Source organism: Misgurnus anguillicaudatus, chromosome 20, assembly GCF_027580225.2.
Source record: "Misgurnus anguillicaudatus chromosome 20, ASM2758022v2, whole genome shotgun sequence".
Lineage (NCBI taxonomy): Eukaryota > Metazoa > Chordata > Actinopteri > Cypriniformes > Cobitidae > Misgurnus > Misgurnus anguillicaudatus.
In genome coordinates this window covers 29,368,798-29,387,071 of record NC_073356.2, presented here as the reverse complement: position 1 = coordinate 29,387,071, position 18,274 = coordinate 29,368,798, and the positions used below count along the sequence as shown (strand labels likewise).

Below are 18,274 nucleotides of genomic sequence, written 5' to 3'. Positions count from 1 at the left end.
ATCCTGGACAAATGGCATGTATGGTCAGTTGGTCACCCTAAGTAAATACCTAATAATACCATATAAATACCAGAGTCAGAGTCAATATTTAACCAAAGTTAATTTGCATTTTTAATTTGTAATAAAAATGTATGTGATGGCGATATAAGCATATTTTACATGAGCCACAAAAGAATGCTTACTTAAGACAACATGTAAACATAATTTTAATCATTTCACTTTATATATTTCATTATGATAAACTAGCAGAAAAAATAAATGAAATATATTTGGAACACTTATTTTCCATTAAAGGTGCTGTTGGTGGATTTTAACGCCATCTAGTGGTGAAATTGCAAATTGCAACCACCGCTATCACCCCCAAACACATAAATCTACGGTAGCCACCACAGGAAAAAACATGTAGCCGTCTGAGACAACATAGTGACAAGCATTTGTCTATTTAGGGCTACATGCAACATGAGGGTGCAAAATGTCAACTTCCATGTAAAGGAACCCGCAGTGTATCTAGATATAAAAATGGGTCATTCTGAGGTAATATAAAGATAGCAGTTCTTTATTTATTATTATTAAGTATTTACACAACACTGAAAACATAGTTATCTATATTATATTACCCTATATTATTATTATCTCTATCAATAGATCCCCCTAAAATTCACACACTGCACCTTTAGGTCTCTAAAGGATGCATTCGAGACAACTCTGAGTTTTTTTTTGTTCCCACCTCAAACTTAAAAGTGATGCCTGTAAAATCAGAAGCACCTGTAAAAACATCTTTGAGCAAGCAGCTTTATAAAAGTTAATGTTTTTTCAGTAATCACCAAACAAACGACACAGTTTAATCAATGTTTACAATTATGTGATAAAATGCATCTATAGTGCTGGTGTAATGTGCATTAAGGGCATTGCTCTTCATCATTTTGAAGTCTTGGGACATTCTTGTGCACTTCCTGTTGCATGCAAGTGGCCAACACCGCAGACGCAAGAATTAGGACAAGACCAATATCTAGTACTTTTCTGTCTTTAGCCTCCTGTGCACTGATGCATTCACAATAGTATTTTTTATTTATATATTCTTTAGATACAAAGCAATGCAAACTATTTTTTCACTAATTATTTTTTTAAACCCATCACGCTTCTTGTTTTGATGCCTTCTTGGGGGGGATAGCCCCCCAACACCCCCCTAATCACATCCTGGCTGTAACTTAAAAAGTTGCATCTTAAAAAAATCTATATGTTTAAATCTGCAGTCTCAATCCTCACCTCCATAGGTTGCCCTGTTCTGAATTTAAACAGTAAGATTATTCACTGAACATCTGTCATTTATTTTATGATGACAACTTTTGTAAACAAATTTCCATTAAGGAACAGTTTTAATGTTCTTGATTGTTAAAATGATATGTAAGTCCTCAATTAGATGTGTAAAAAAACAGGGCCAAGATAGCCTAAGTAAAGGAATATGAAGGGTATTGTGTAAATTTATATAACATAATAATTATTATAATAATAATGCTTGGCCACATTCTCCTCCCATTTCCTGTTAGAAAAGAGATTGCTGGATGACTCAACAAAAGATGCTGCTATATTGAACACTGCCGTATCAATTATCTTTTAATACAGAGACACATTCAGAGGATTATTCAGTATTGGCTAAATAGTAACAAACATTTGTGTACAGGTAAGATCATCACAGCATATAGTAATTCATTACCAGCTTGTTTATAATTCACATTTTTGAAAGAAAAAATTATTAAACAACCAGTGCAATAAACAATGTTTGGTTCATATACAATGTAACTGTATAAATTGGCATAAACCTATAAAACATATGAGTTTAAGAAGGCTGGATTTTTATATAGATGGTATACTAAAGAAATGATGTATCTTGCTTGATTTTAGAATGAGCTTCAATACAACTGTCCTAACCTACAATGAGAAAACTACATTGGACATCGTCGTCAAAATCATCATTATTCTCTTAGGAACCTCTGGAAACTCTGTGGTCATCTGGGTGGCCGGCATCCGTATGAAACCCATCGTCAACAACGTGTGGTTGATCAACCTTGCCGTGGCCGACCTGATCTTCTGCTTGGTACAAATTTCCCAGGTCATAAGACACATCTTCTTTGACCACTGGCCATTTGGACTCTTTATCTGCAAGTTTAATGCCTTTTTCAAGCACGCCAACATGTTCTGCAGTGTTTTTCTTCTGGCTGTCATCAGTGTGGATCGAGCGATCTGCATTTGGCGCCCAGTGTTTACCAAGGAAAGACGGACATTATATGCTGCTCGTGTGGTCAGTTTGGGGGTTTGGATTGTGGCGCTGATCTTCAGTTCACCATTCTTGGTGTATCGGGGAGTTTACCCTGAAAAGAACAACAAGAGCAAGTGCTCACTTAAGGTCAGAACAGCTTTACTTATATGATTGAATTGTTAAGCAAGTGTACATTAACCACCTTGCATAATATTCATTGTAATACTGATAGTTTCTGTCCTTGAAGCTGATTGGTCAAATTTTCATGATTTGCATCTTTACCAGTTTAATATCAGTTTCATTGTGCAGAACCCATATTTGACTCTTCATTTGTTGCTGTAGCATACAGTCCAATAAAAAGATGCAAAAAGAATTTAAATCCAAAGTGGTCCAAATTCATGGGACATGGGTGAAGCTGAGGTGGCTGGTTGCTGAAACCACGCCCGCCTAGCTCGATTCTAGTGACAGCAGTGGCTGTTCACCTGTCACTCAATTGGCCACGCCCTTAGTTATGCAGAAATTTGAGGCACAACATAATTTAAACAGATGAGTTACAAAAATATTCACACCCCTCACAGTTATCAAGTGGGAAAATTAGCTATATAGACCAAAAATACATTTTGTACCAGGTTGTAAAGGTATTATTTCCTGCTAGGGTGACCACCTGCTAATAAACCCAAGGGGGGACAAGGGGTATGTTTCTGAGGGACAATGTGGGACTCTCCCTGGCCCGGCGGTGCACCCAACCCACGGGTCGACTTATTGATAGTGGTTTACCCATTTCTAGCATACCACCTTACACTGCAAAAAAAAAAAAAATTTTTTAGAAAAAAATTCTTAGAATTTTTGTCTTGTTTTCAGTAAAAATATCTAAAAATTCTTAAATGAAGATGCTTTTTCTTGATGAGTAAAATGACCCAAGAAAATAAGTTTAGATCTTACACCAAAAATATCAAATTTAAGTGATTTTGTGCACAAAAACCAGCAAAAAAATCTGCCAATGGGATAAGTAAAAAAATCTTGAATTTTTTTCTTAAACACTTAATTCAAGAAAAAATTGCCCATCCCATTGGCAGATTTTTTTGCTTGTTTGATGCACAAAATCACTTAAATTTGATATTTTTGGTCCAAAAACTACACCTACTTTCCCGGGTCGCTCTGATCTTGAAGAAAAAGCATTTTAATTTAATAATTTTTAGATATTTTCACTGAAAACAAGACAAAAATACTACGATTTTTTTCTTGATTTTTTTTTGCAGTGTACATGGCATAGGCTATTAATAATGCCCTATTCCCCTAAACCTGTGCAATTGCTGATGTATGCTCATGAATAGGCCAACCAATGTGTATTTAAAAAAAAAAAAGATTCATAATATTTTGAACATTCAATGATTTGACAGATGTACTTCCACTTGCGATTTACTTTAGCTTTTTAATTTATTTTTCATTACAATTTATTCACTTTGAATAAATTATAATATAAAATTATAGAATAAACAGGAATTGAAGTTGCTCAACAACACAGAAACAGTTAAAAAAAAGTCACGCGTTGTGAATGTGTTAGCATTTAGCCTAGCCCCATTCATTCCTATGGTACCAACATTTTTTATTTTGTGGCACCATACTTACTGGTATAACTCTTCATGTAACAATCTTTAAATAGGGAAAACACGGAAGTGTTTGGTGGCTTCCCTGTTTGGTACCATAGGAATGAATGGGTCTAGGCTAAATGCTAACACATTCACGACATGCTGTACAGTGCACGCATTGTAAAAAGATAGATATGTATTAATTTGTCTAAGTTGAGGTAATAACATAGTTTAATATGGCAAAAGGGTAGACTATTCCTTTAACGTTTTTGTCCCGTGTGAATGTACTGTTACAGTCGTGATGTACGCCCCAACATTAAATGAATTACAATATGGTTTTTAAGTTGTGACTGCTAAATTAGCACTATATACTAGTTAATGCTACATGCTAGCGTTTAGTCTGAAGTTCTACTATTGACGTTACAGACAGTTACATTTTACAGGTCCATACAAAAAAAAAAACACAAACTTACCACTCAGAAACTTCCATTAACAATCTCAGAATAATTGACCATTTCTCAAAATCTGATACAGGCTCAAAAATAAGGCTTGTTTGTACACACAGAGCTAGTGAAATGAGCTGCTCAGAGAAACGACGAATCAGAGCAGTGCTCAACATTATTATTCATGACCCTTTTAAATAAGGTAATAATAGACCATTTCATTCTACGGAAACAAACATGGGTTGTAAATTGACATTTCTGGATAATTTTTGCAGTTAATAAAGCCATATCTTCTAAACGTTTTACTTTTTAGAAAAGCCCCCAATATAATTGTGGTAATGCGATCGACCAGTTGATTATTTGTGTGCAAATGGTATGTTCCACGTGTGGCAATGCCTAACTAAGGATTTGTACCAACTACGCCACCCGGGGGCTACTCCCGGGACTGCCCTCAATTTAACAGCACACAGGTTTGTCACGACTGGGTCAGGTATCAGACAAGAGTTGAGTCAATCAGAAAAAACTTTATTTAAAATGTATTCAATTTTATTCACAGTATCAAATAGTAAAAATGGAAAATAAGACAGACAAACAACACTTCAGGGTGGGAGAAGGCCTGACGTTCTTTGAGCAGAAAGCACACAGCACTCACACGTGCACACACGCACCACAGCACACTACAGCACGGCACACCTCACTGTGAACACAGCACTGCAACCAAGTAAGGAGCCCACCACCTTAAAGGAACAATCTGCTGATACGGCCAACCCACTCCTGAAGAGAAAGCAAAAAAACAAGTAAGTAACCTTTAAAAGACACAGTAAAAAAGGACATCACCTCTAACAATCTGGGTTCTTGTCATGTAATCAACTGCCCAAAAGTTATCACTGTAGGTGCCGCGTCCGGTCACCCCAGCTACCAAACAGGCAATAGGCAGGAAGCCAGTAAACTGGTTACAAAGTCAATGAAATCTACAGAGAGAGAACACCTCACAGGTCATCCAATGATAATTAGAAAATACTTAACTTGCTTAATACAAAAAAACAAAAACAAAAGCTGTAGCTCAAGACTGAAAACAATAAAGACATAAAGGCCAAAATAATTCTAAATAATAATAAATATCATTATAGATAATCAAAAAAAACAATAATCAAAGTAAGTAAAGAATGATGCTAATAAGAATAAATGACAACAGAAATAGAGATAATACAAAAATAAACTAATAAATCAGAACCAAAGGAATTCAGAGTAGTAGAATAATGCTAGTGACAGTCAGATAATGACTACTCTGTCACACGCCGATTTTGAATCAGTTACTCACGCTACAATTGGATAAGCACCACGCCCCAAATCCAGACCACGGTCCAGCTGATCCTGCGAAGTACTGCAATGCTGCAACAGTAAACTATTAGCACATGAGCAGCGCAATGTTAATCAGCTGGTATAACCCAGCAACGCCGCAAACAGCGCAAACCAGCAGCAGCACAGAGCGCCACCCGTCAGAAATGTAAATTAGAATGCCCAGCTGACCCAAGCGAAGCAGACAATGCAGAGCGAAGCAGGCAAAGCAGCGCGATGCAGGCAAAGCAGAGCACAGATGACGTAGCGCGAAATCCCTTCAGTAGAGTTAGTACAGCCCAGAGGATGACGTAGCGCAAAGCGGCTGCAGTTGAAAGCAGAAGGTAAAGCCAGCAGTGTAAGCGATGCACGTAGCGCAAGAAAGCCACGCAGCCAGCAGCAAGCCCACTACAGCAACCCACTGTAACGTCCCTTGCACATTGACCCACACCTTAAATAGGAAAATAACGCACTTTTACTCAATCAATCATTACAGCCTTTAACATTAGGAGTAAAGTCACCACATACCTGTATTGAAACTCACGAAGCACAGATGGAGACGTGTAATGTAAACGTCTTCATTCACGCAGCGATCGACGGGTTTCCCGAAAAGCTCCTCAGTCCACCCTTAAGTCAATGAATTTCATAAAGCCCAGTGCAATACACCATAAACATTGCAAATCATTCACTGAAAGCAGCCCTTACCTTACTACCATTCGTACACAAAAACCCGGAAGTACGGCGGCTCGCTCGCTGATGGAACAAACGCACCCGCATAACGTGAACTGAAACGCTTTTATAGGCAGATACATGGTCATCAACAACACACGCATCAGCTGGCCAGATGACATCAGGGGATAGAAAACCGTACTGCTACATTCTACCCCCCCATTCGTCATCGTCGTCCCGACGATGAAACAATCAAGACTCTAATTCCAAGGCCTAAACCACGCCATAACTGCATAAGTCCCACAGGCTGGAGCATCTGGAGCGCTTACACTTCCAGCTCCTACCGTTCGTGGCAAATGGTGCACATTAGAATGTTGCCCTGCCCCTACTCGTCCTGTCCGACGTGGAACTACACCTGGTGGGTTAGAAGTTTCCCGAGAGGGGGACGCCACTACAGGTACCAACTCAACATTGGCTACTTCTGTAGGTGCTGGAGGATCATTGGCCTGCACTATTCCAGCTGGTTCTGGCCTTGCCGTATTTCCGCTCTGAGCTAACGGTACAACCTCAGAAACCACATATGCCAAGTCTCCATCTTCAGGTTCTCTCGCAGTCTCCAAGTGCACAGGTGAATCAACTGAACTTTCAGAAAGGTCATCTGATACCACCTCCCCTTGGGCTCGAAGTTTCAATGCCGACCGATGAACCTGTCGGACTTGAGTCAGATTGTTTACTGGAGCTACTGTATACACAGAACCACCAGGTGGAGGGGCTTTAACCACCTGATATACTGTGGAGCTCCAAAGGTCATGAATCTTATGCCTACCTCGAACCCCAAAGTCTCTCAAATAGACAAACTGGCCCTCCCCTAACGGCAGCTCTTTTACCCGTTGATCATGCCCTGCTTTACGCCGGCTTGCTGCAGCCTGCAGCCGCTCTCGGGCACCATCAACCGCCACCTGCAACTGTGCCTGATGCTCCTCAATCCACTTGTGGACTCTACCTGGCACCGGCTCTTGTACTTGCCCGAGCAAAAAGTCTATGGGCAACCTTGGTTCTTGCCCAAACATCAAAAAGAAGGGCGACTCACCAGTAGCCTGGTGCGGAGTGGTGTTATAGCAGAACACCACCTGTGCCAGGCAAGATGCCCAATCTCTCTTACGGTCAGTGGGCAAGGTCCGCAGCAAATTGTGTAAAGTCCGATTGAACCTCTCACACTGGCCGTTACCAGCCGGATGGTATGGAGTGCTGCGCGACCTTCCCACCTCATACAGGCTACACAACTGTTGAATCAAAGTGGACTCAAAATTGCGGCCCTGGTCGGAATGAATCCGCCCAGGAACCCCAAACTTGAAGAACCACTCCTCCACCAAGACCCTAGCCACAGTGCTCGCCTGCTGATCCCAGGTGGGAATTGCCACTGTAAACTTACTGAACACATCAGTCATCACAAGCACATTTTCTTGTCCAGCCTGGGATGGCTCCAACACCGTAAAATCAATAGCTACAATTTCGTTTGGACGAGAGGCCAGTAAATGCCCCATGTAGCTTCGAGGGATTGGTGCCACATCTTTAGCTTGTTGACACCGCTCGCACTCCTGAACCCACTGTGCCACGTCCGCGGACATGCCCGGCCAGTAACAGCGTTGCCGTACCAGTTCTAAGGTACGTTCGACACCTTGGTGTCCATGCTGCTGGTGTAAAGAAGTTAACACCTCTGGCTGTAAAGCAATTGGCACAACAACCTGAAGCACTGACTCCCCTCCATCTGGCCGGAAAGCCCTTCGATATAATAGGCCCTCTTGCTCTACCAACCGGTCCCATTGTCGGAGGAGCGTGACTACTGCCTTAGCTAAAGTCCGTCGCTCCTGCGGGCCTGGGCGCTGCCCTTGCCGCCAAAATTGCAAGGCTTCCCCTACCACCGAGTCTGTCTGCTGTAAAGCGCTGATATCAAGTGCTGAGCGACTATGCCAATCCTGCATTGCATGCACAGTGGTAACTTCCCCTGGCGTTACCCTTACTGCTCGCCTCAGCAGCTCAGGTACCACAGCACCCAACTGCCCACTATCATCAGCCCCCAGCTGCACAGTAGTTAATCGTGACAGCGCATCGGCATTCTGGTTGGTTCTACCCGCTCTGTACTGAATCACAAAATCAAAGGCGGCTAACTCAGCGGCCCACCTTTGTTCAGTAGCACCTAACTTAGCTGTAGCAAGATGACTTAACGGATTGTTATCAGTACGTACAACACACTTATGCCCCAACAGGTACTCACGAAACTTCTCAGCCATGGCCCACTTAAGGGCCAAGAATTCAAGCCTCATGGAACTATAAGTGGCCGTATTCCGTTCCGCAGGTCGAAGACCACGGCTAGCATACGCGATGGGTCTAACCTTCCCTTCGACTTCCTGTGACAGCACAGCTCCAAGCCCTGCATAACTGGCATCGACCTCCAATATGAAAGGACGCGTAAAATCCGCATATGCCAACACTGGCGCCGTGGTAAGCTTCCGCTTTAAAGTTTGAAAGGAGTCCTCACATTGTGGGGACCATACCGCTGCCAACTCTAGACTGCGCTTACCTACCTTACCTCTTGTTAACTCTGCCACTATTTGATGTAACGGGGCTGCCAATTTCGCAAATCCCTCGACAAAACGCCTATAGTAGCTAGCAAATCCCAGGAAGGTCCTCAGCTCGGCCACTGTCCTAGGACATGGCCACTGAGCTACAGCCTCAACTTTACCTGGGTCTGTTGCCACTCCGGAAGAAGAAATTACATGCCCCAAGTATGTTACCCTCTCCTGAAAGAATGCACATTTTTCCAGCTTAACCTTCAGGCCTTCGGCCCTCAAGCGACCCAACACCATCCTTAACCGCTCTAGATGCTGTTGTATGGACGATGAAAACAAAATGATATCGTCTAGATACAGCAAAACAGACTGGTGCCGCTCGTCACCGAAGAGCCGCTCCATCAGGCGCTGGAACGTACTTGGGGCATTACACAACCCAAATGGCATACGATTCCATTCAAACAAACCGAATGGCGTGCAAAAGGCAGTTTTGGGACGGTCGGATTCAGAGACGGGAACTTGGTTATACCCACTGGCTAGATCTAAAGTAGAAAACCAGTGGGCACCAGTCAATGAATCCAACGTCTCCTCAATCCGAGGTAACGGAAACGCATCCTTGCGCGGTTTAGAATTAAGCTGACGGTAGTCTACGCACATGCGTAAACTACCGTCCTTCTTCTTAACTAACACAATCGGGGAGGCGTATGGGCTGCAGCTCTCCCGGATAATCTGTGTATCTAGCAACTGACTAATGTGAGTCTTAACCACTTCGTACTCTGATGGTGGGATACGTCGGTACCTCTGCCGAACTGGAGTGTCATCGGTCAGGGGGATCTCCTTCATGTGTCGAAAACACACTTTGATACTCCCGAAGGAGAGCCCTAACCTGATTTTGTTCCTCAACTGACAGTCCTCCAAACTCAAGTGACGCTATCTGCCCCAACATATCTGATGCATCACAAGAGGCCACCTGAGCGGTCATGGTTGAGACCTCCGTCAACCCATTTGGCAACCCCACGAAATATACTTCCCTCAACGTACCTATAACTGTAGTGGGATACAGTACTACATCAACGGTACCGACATTTACGACCGGGACCGAAACAGTACCCCCGCTCACCTGTACTAATGAGGGTGAAGCCAACAGTCCTGCAGGCAAACCAGTCTCAGTAGGCTCAAACAACACGGTCTTACCTGCAAGCAAGGAGGAACAGGTAGCTGTGACAAATGTCAAGGTGCCGCCTGAAATGCGACACACCTTGTGCCCCCTTACTTTTACATTATTCCCGCGATCAGCGGCACGAACGGCTTGTTGACAATTCTGAAATACCTGAATCATGTTCACATCCTCAGCCAAACTTGGCAACTCAAATAACGTGGATCCATGACGACCGAACAGTTCCCGGTAGCAGCGGCTAAGAACATTCATGCCTAGAATACCAGGCACGTCCGGGCCACTGCCCGGAGGATCACGGACCACCAATACTCCACAATTAGGAATTGTACTACCGCACAGCTCGATATCTAATTCAAGATACCCAATATACGGAATTTCCAATCCATTTGCTGCTCGGAGCTGCAGCCAGTGACATGATTGCAGACGACCCTGGCCCCATGGCTCAAACATCAACCGGAAACATGTTTCCGTGATGGTCGACACCATGGAACCAGTGTCAACCAAACAGGGCACTGAAACCCCCCCAATATTTACAACAAGGCGTGGACATGAGGACACTAGTCGGGAACCCGTCTCATTACCATGAACAATATGAGAGCCACGCGCACTCCCTACCGAGCTGTGGCTCAGCAGCTCGGTAGGAACTAGTTTTCCGGACGGTTAGGGCCAGGCAAGGACCTTGGTTCACCGGCCGAAGGAGCAACAACCGGGCCTGGCGGAGCACGAGGCGGACGACGCTCCCCATCGCACTCCCGTGCAAAATGACCCGGTTGTTGACACCGTCGACAGATTAATTGAGTTGGACGAGGTGCACGACCATGGGAAAAGGTAGTTTGATTCCGGGCGATAGTCTGGGTAAGCAAATCTAGCTGCTGTTGCTGCCTATGCAGTATTTCTCGTAGCTCACTTAACTCAGATGTACGATTTCTCTGAGCCCAACCCATCTCTGGACTTCCCCGGACCTCATACTGGATTCCACTCACCAGGGGGACTGACTGACTTCTACCCCTAACACCCCCTGGTAACCCCTCTCTTTCCCAACGGATCGCTTCTCCCCGAACCTCTAGCAACGTTACAGTGGGCTGACGTCGTATCAATTGTTTTAATTCTCTACGGAGTGCATTATCTGACACGCATTCGACGAATTGATCCCTTACAATTACATCACCATTTAAAACTTCACATGGCGACTGGTTTTTTACTTTTTCAAAAAGACCCAACAACGCAAGGAGAACTTCCACAATGTTTCTCCTTCACGCTGTCGCAGAGAGAAAAATGCTTCCTGCAGTGCAATATACGACTCTGCACAACCATACACTTCACGCAAAGGTGCAATACTTTTGTCTGGATCGCTTTTATCAGCACTAGAACGGTATTTAATCTCATTTCGGGCCTCTCCTTCAAGGTGATCATAAAGGAAAAAGGCTTGCTCTTCTGGTGTCATATTACGAACTCTCATACATGCTCGGGCTTCCTCAAGCCACTCATCGAGACTGACACCAGATCTGCCATTAAAATTTGGGCAGCGTCTGTCTCTCGGAATAAATACAAAACGTTCGACTGTACTGGCACCCACATCAGCCGACCGCGGTGTAGATGGGCGTGCTGCACTACCAGATGGTGCTGCACTACCAGATGGTGCGACAGGATCGGGCCGCTCAACCGCCGCACGTTCCTGCCGCAGCCTCTCATTATCAAGTCGTAATTGGGCAACTAAGTCCCGCATCTCCTGTAATTCGTTTTCCATGGCGTGTTACAAAAGTACTCACCCAATCACTGCTCTGTCACCAGCGTGCTGAAAAAGAAAGGGAAAAGGAAAAACTCTCCTCAAAGTCTGAATCTGATAACCAGTCGAATACCCTGCCGATCATACGCCAAATGTGGCAATGCCTAACTAAGGATTTGTACCAACTACGCCACCCGGGGGCTACTCCCGGGACTGCCCTCAATTTAACAGCACACAGGTTTGTCACGACTGGGTCAGGTATCAGACAAGAGTTGAGTCAATCAGAAAAAACTTTATTTAAAATGTATTCAATTTTATTCACAGTATCAAATAGTAAAAATGGAAAATAAGACAGACAAACAACACTTCAGGGTGGGAGGAGGCCTGATGTTCTTTGAGCAGAAAGCACACAGCACTCACACGTGCACACACGCACCACAGCACACTACAGTACGGCACACCTCACTGTGAACACAGCACTGCAACCAAGTAAGGAGCCCACCACCTTAAAGGAACAATCTGCTGATACGGCCAACCCACTCCTGAAGAGAAAGCAAAAAAACAAATAAGTAACCTTTAAAAGACACAGTAAAAAAAGGACATCACTTCTAACAATCTGGGTTCTTGTCATGTAATCAACTGCCCAAAAGTTATCACTGTAGGTGCCGCGTCCGGTCACCCCAGCTACCAAACAGGCAATAGGCAGGAAGCCAGTAAACTGGTTACAAAGTCAATGAAGTCTACAGAGAGAGAACACCTCACAGGTCATCCAATGATAATTAGAAAATACTTAACTTGCTTAATACAAAAAAACAAAAACAAAAGCTGTAGCTCAAGACTGAAAACAATAAAGACATAAAGGCCAAAATAATTCTAAATAATAATAAATATCATTATAGATAATCAAAAAAAACAATAATCAAAGTAAGTAAAGAATGATGCTAATAAGAATAAATGACAACAGAAATAGAGATAATACAAAAATAAACTAATAAATCAGAACCAAAGGAATTCAGAGTAGTAGAATAATGCTAGTGACAGTCAGATAATGACTACTCTGTCACACGCCGATTTTGAATCAGTTACTCACGCTACAATTGGATAAGCACCACGCCCCAAATCCAGACCACGGTCCAGCTGATCCTGCGAAGTACTGCAATGCTGCAACAGTAAACTATTAGCACATGAGCAGCGCAATGTTAATCAGCTGGTATAACCCAGCAATCGCCGCAAACAGCGCAGATCAGCAGCAGCACAAAGCGCCACCCGTCAGAAATGCAAATTAGAATGCCCAGCTGAACCAAGCGAAGCAGACAATGCAGAGCGAAGCAGGCAAAGCAGCGCGAAGCAGGCAAAGCAGCGCGATGCAGGCAAAGCAGAGCACAGATGACGTAGCGCGAAATCCCTTCAGTAGAGTTAGTACAGCCCAGATGAAGTAGCGTGAAGCGGCTGTAGTTGAAAGCAGACTGTAAAGCCAGCAGTGTAAGCGATGCACGTACCGCAAGAAAGCCACGCAGCCAGCAGCAAGCCCACTACAGCAACCCACTGTAACGTCCTTTGCACATTGACCCACACCTTAAATAGGAAAATAACGCACTTTTACTCAATCAATCATTACAGCCTTTAACATTAGGAGTAAAGTCACCACATACCTGTATTGAAACTCACGAAGCACAGATGGAGACGTGTAATGTAAACGTCTTCATTCACGCAGCGATTAACGGGTTTCCCGAAAAGCTCTTCAGTCCACCCTTAAATCAATGAATTTCATAAAGCCCAGTGTAATACACCATAAACATTGCAAAACACTCACTGAAAGCAGCCCTTACCTTACTACCATTCGTACACAAAACCCGGAAGTACGGCGGCTCGCTCGCTGATGGAACAAACGCACCCACATAACGTGAACTGAAACGCTTTTATAGGCAGATACATGGGCTGTTTCTCAATTCCAAGAACGCAAAGAACGGACTTGCGTCCTCGTGGAGATCGGTCTTGCCAGGCGACCTGGGAAGAACGAACTCGGAAGTTTTGCCGCAATGACTTCTGGGGCGTAAAGCGATTTCAGCAAGGCTGCACTCGATGCATCCTCGATATCAAGAACACATCCGGGTATTTTCATGCGTCCTCTGTCCTTGCGTTCTTGAGAATTGGAATGAACTTCGACCGTTAATGATGACGTAGAGCGAGGACACGAGGACGCAAGATCGCTGAAGAACGCATATTGAGAAACAGCCATTGTCATCAACAACACACGCATCAGCTGGCCAGATGACATCAGGGGATAGAAAACCGTACTGCTACACACGGGTATAAAAGGGGATGAGATTGACAGGCAACCAAGCGCACGTCACCAAACGCGTCATCTGGGATTTCGGAAGTGATGTAACTTCCTGTGGGTCGTGTTTATGTCTACGAGGTAAGCGCTATCACCAGTAGCTGCATTCTGAACTTTTTCTGTCAAACAGGGTCATTTGTGATTCGTTTAAATTTGCAGTGTGCGGCTGAGGAATATTGTGGATGTGTCGAGTGACACTTTGTCAGCTTTTCACTGATACACGTCAAGCGTGCGGAGCGGTGTGAGCCCTATTTGGCAGGTATGTGATCAGTTTCACTTATGTGTAGCGAGGCGCATCCCTTATTTTCAATCTAAAATCTTGTATGCTTTATTAGTGTCACGGAGGTGTTGCAGCAGGCTTTTCGGGCGCTCTTGAGCCTTGCGTCCTTTCTGGACAATCAATACTGACTACTGAGTAGCTGCAGTAATGAACGCATGAAAAGCAGCACTATTATAAAGGTTTTGGCGTTTATTTCTTCACGTTGGTCCAGGCTTGACCCGCTCTTCACTGCCTTTTAACGGATGCATGTAAGATGAACTAACCGAATATCATATCTCCACGAAGGGAGAATTGCCTTTGTGGCTGGACTGATAGCGTTCCCGGCCGGTGAGAGCGCAGCTAAATTTAGCCGTGTTGATTACTTAAGGGTTTGACTAAGGTGGGGTATTTAAGTTGTATATCTCTGTATTGTCACCTCTGTGTTATTCTTTTGTTTGATTTTCTTTTCTTTAATTTTGTTGTGATTTGGAAACTCCTATTTGGGGTTTTTGTATGATTTGATTTGTAAATGTGATGTTTTATATGATGTTTTTGTGCTGCCTGTCAGTGAGTAATTGTTAAGGAGAGCCGCTATAACAGATGATGCTAACTCCTTTGGCAGCGGGGTTCTTTTATAAATCAAAGTGTATTGCTCGTATGCGTGTTGTTTGTGTGTTTGTCTAATTTTGTTCTTCTCCCTTCAGAATTGGGGTACCAGTGCGAGCCAGTGTCTGCGGTGTGTGGTGGTGGGACAGCTGTCAACTTGCAGTGATCACAATTTGGTGTGTGGTGTTGTGAGAGAACACGAGTGCTTGCTGTGTTTAACTAAAGGGCAGTACAAATTCCCCCAGTTCTGAAGTGGTAAAACAAGTGTGCATGGATGAATGATGTCGTGACTTATTGTACTCTTTTTAACTTTTTGCATATTAGAATGAATTATGTATTTTCCATGTGTTTTGAATAAATTGTTTAAAATATTTCCTGTTGTCTGATATCTGTCTCAGCCACTGCGTATTTGTGTGCTTTTGATACTTCTGGGTCCCCGGCCCATTTCCGGGGTGGCGTAGTCAATTTACTGCCATATTTGGTATTGGTTAAGTACTCTTACATGCCACATAATGTATCACAGCCTCTAGTACCTTTATTTACCTTATACAATAAATGACTGTATTCTGCATTCTAAACAGATAAAAAATTGAATGCCTTTTACAATTTTGACTTAGTGATTTTAGTTACGTAAGGACCGACAAACTTAATATTTCTATTTATCTCAAAACTGCAGGGAGAAGAAGCAAAGTACGTTTACTACTACATTCGCTTCTTTTGTGGATTTCTGCTTCCTTTCCTGGTGATCTTCATCTGCTACACACTGGCTGCTATTGGGATTCGCAGAACGAGAATCTCCGGCAAATCAAGGCCTCTCCGGATTCTTGCTTTATTGGTTTTTGCATTTTTCTTATGCTGGGCACCTTATCACATCCTAGGTCTTGTTAAGATGATAAATAAAAACCACCAGGCTGTAAAGTTAGGATGGCATATGACTTCAAACTTAGCCTATTTTAACAGTTGTGTGAACCCAATGTTGTACTTCTGCTCGGGACTGAAACTCAGACAACGCTGCAATCAAAGCCTGTTAGGGATTTTTCACAGAGCTCTTACTGAAGAAGGCCAAGCTCTGTCCCAGGACACCACTATGGAGGGACAGTTAAACTGTGCTGGTAGAGTTTACCAAACACCTAAAGATTAAGTGCATGACATTTTTCATCTCATAAGCACAGTAGGGTGACCATACACTCTTAGAAAGCATGGGTTAATTTTTTACACATCTTTTTGTGTTATGCTTTTAATACATTATGTGTCATTTTCTGCTGATTTTGTGTTGTTTCAAAATGTGTTGTTTCAATAATAACAGTGATGGGTGGATTCTGGGACAATGCATTTAGTGTGTTGTTATCCCAGAATAAACAGTAATGTGTTGTTTTTAACACATCGATTCTAAGAGTGTACCTGCGGTTTTTCCCGGACGCGTCTTGGCCGGGATTTCGGGTGCGTCCTCTGGAGGTCGCATTGGTCGACCGCATACAGTACGTCATCAAGGTTTTTTATTTCAGGCTCTATTTTTTGAAAATAAAAGCAGCCGTGACAGTTAAAGGATTAGTCCATTTTCTTAAAAGAAAAATCCAGACAATTCATTCACCACCACGTCATCCGGGGTGTTGATGTCTGTCTTTGTTCAGTCGAGAAGAAATTGTGTTTTTTGAGGAAAACATTGCAGGATTTTTCCAACCTGAATGGACTTTAATAGAGCCCAACATTTAATGCTTAACACTCAACAGTTTTTTTCAAACGAGTTTCAAAGGACTATAAACAACCCCAAACGAGGCACAAGGGTCTTGTCTAGCGGAGCGATTGTCATTTTTGACAATAAAGAATATACACTTTTAAAGCACAACTTCTCGTCATGTAGATCCGGTCGTGATGCGCCAGCTGACCCCACGCAATACGTCATGACGTCAAGAGTCACAGAGGACGAACGCGAAACTCCGCCCCAGTGTTTACAAGCGTCTTGAAAGAGGACCGCTCCTACATTGTTGTATGTCAACTGATACTAATTAATGTCTTTGTGTCAGTTTATTGTTTAAAATGGTCCGCAAATGTGCGTTTTATATATTTGTTACACGTGACCTCCCTACGTCACTACGCATTTACGTTAGGTCGCGCTGGACCGGACCTAGACGAAAAGTTGTGGTTTAAAAGTACTTTTTTTTTCTTGTCAAGAATGACGGTCGTTTCGCTGGATGGGACCCTTGTGCCTCGTTTGGGATTGTTTGTAGTCCTTTGAAGCTCCGTTGAAGAAAAACTGTTAAGTGCTGAGTTAAGTACTAAATGTTGGGCTCTATTGGGGTCCATTAGAATTGGAGAAATCCTGCAATGTTTTCCTCAAAAAACATAATTTCTTCTCGACTGAACAAAGAAAGACATCAACATTTGGATGACATGGTGGTGAGTAAATTATCTGGATTTTTCTTTTAGGAAAATGGACTAATCTTTTAAGGTAAGAATGAAACTAAAATGATTGTGTTTTTAACTGAGATGTAAAAACGTCAATGACGTGTGCGGTTGACGGATGCGGCTTCCGGAGGACGCGCCCGAAGTCCTGGCCAGGACGCATCCTGGACAAATGGCATGTATGGTCAGTTGGTCACCCTAAGAAAATACCTAATAATACCATATAAATACCAGAGTCAGAGTCAATATTTAACCAAAGTTAATTGCATGTTAATTTGTAATAAAAATGTATGTGATGCCGATATAAGCATATTTTACATGAGCCACAAAAGAATGCTTACTTAAACACTCATACATTTTCTAAATAATGTTTACTGTTGTTGTCATTTTTGCGGCATCAGTGGGTTATTCAGCTCTTGTATTCTGTCATGTCTCTGTTTTCTATCCTCCAAATACGACCAACAGATGCGTTTACTAAATTAGCGCCTTAATTTAAACTTAACGGTCACGTTCTTTCTGATCCCATTTTTAACCCTAGTTAGTGTGTAATGTTGCTATAGTAGCATAAATAATACCTATAAAATGATAACGCTCAAAGATCACTGCCAGGTGATATATTTTCTTTAACAGAATTCGTCTTTTAAAACCTACAGTGAACGGCCGGCTTGAACTACAGTCCTCTACTTCCTGCTTTAATGACATCAGTAAAACAGTATTTTGACTAAACTCCGCCCACAGGAATACGTCAGTCGCCAGCTAAGCTAATGGCAAGCTAAGCTGCTGTCGAATCACAACACACTAAACAAACAACACAATCAGAATTTTGTATGTATTTCTGAAGGAGGGACTTCATAGAGCAAGGAAGACATCAGCCCGTTTTGAAGACATTGAAAACAGCG

The 18,274-nt window shown here is 42.9% G+C and overlaps 1 protein-coding gene across 8 annotated transcripts; it reads left to right on the top strand.

Moving 5' to 3' along the window:
- Positions 1–1,490: 1,490 nt before the first annotated feature.
- LOC129455756 (formyl peptide receptor 2) lies at positions 1,491–16,529 on the top strand. 8 transcript variants are annotated; one of them, XM_055220523.2, is made up of 3 exons: positions 1,491–1,681; positions 1,903–2,404; positions 15,649–16,529. In XM_055220523.2, exons 2-3 carry the CDS (start codon positions 1,904–1,906, stop codon positions 16,111–16,113), a joined length of 966 nt encoding a protein of 321 aa, XP_055076498.2. In that variant the 5' UTR covers positions 1,491–1,681; position 1,903; the 3' UTR covers positions 16,114–16,529. The 8 variants fall into 8 exon arrangements, 1 of the variants encoding a protein (XP_055076498.2); XR_012359780.1 differs by lacking the exons at positions 1,491–1,681; positions 1,903–2,404 and adding exons at positions 13,255–14,366; positions 15,071–15,148 and having other exon boundaries at positions 15,649–15,707; XR_012359781.1 differs by lacking the exons at positions 1,491–1,681; positions 1,903–2,404; positions 15,649–16,529 and adding exons at positions 13,256–14,188; positions 14,267–14,366; positions 15,071–15,609.
- The last annotated feature ends 1,745 nt before the right edge of the window (positions 16,530–18,274 follow it).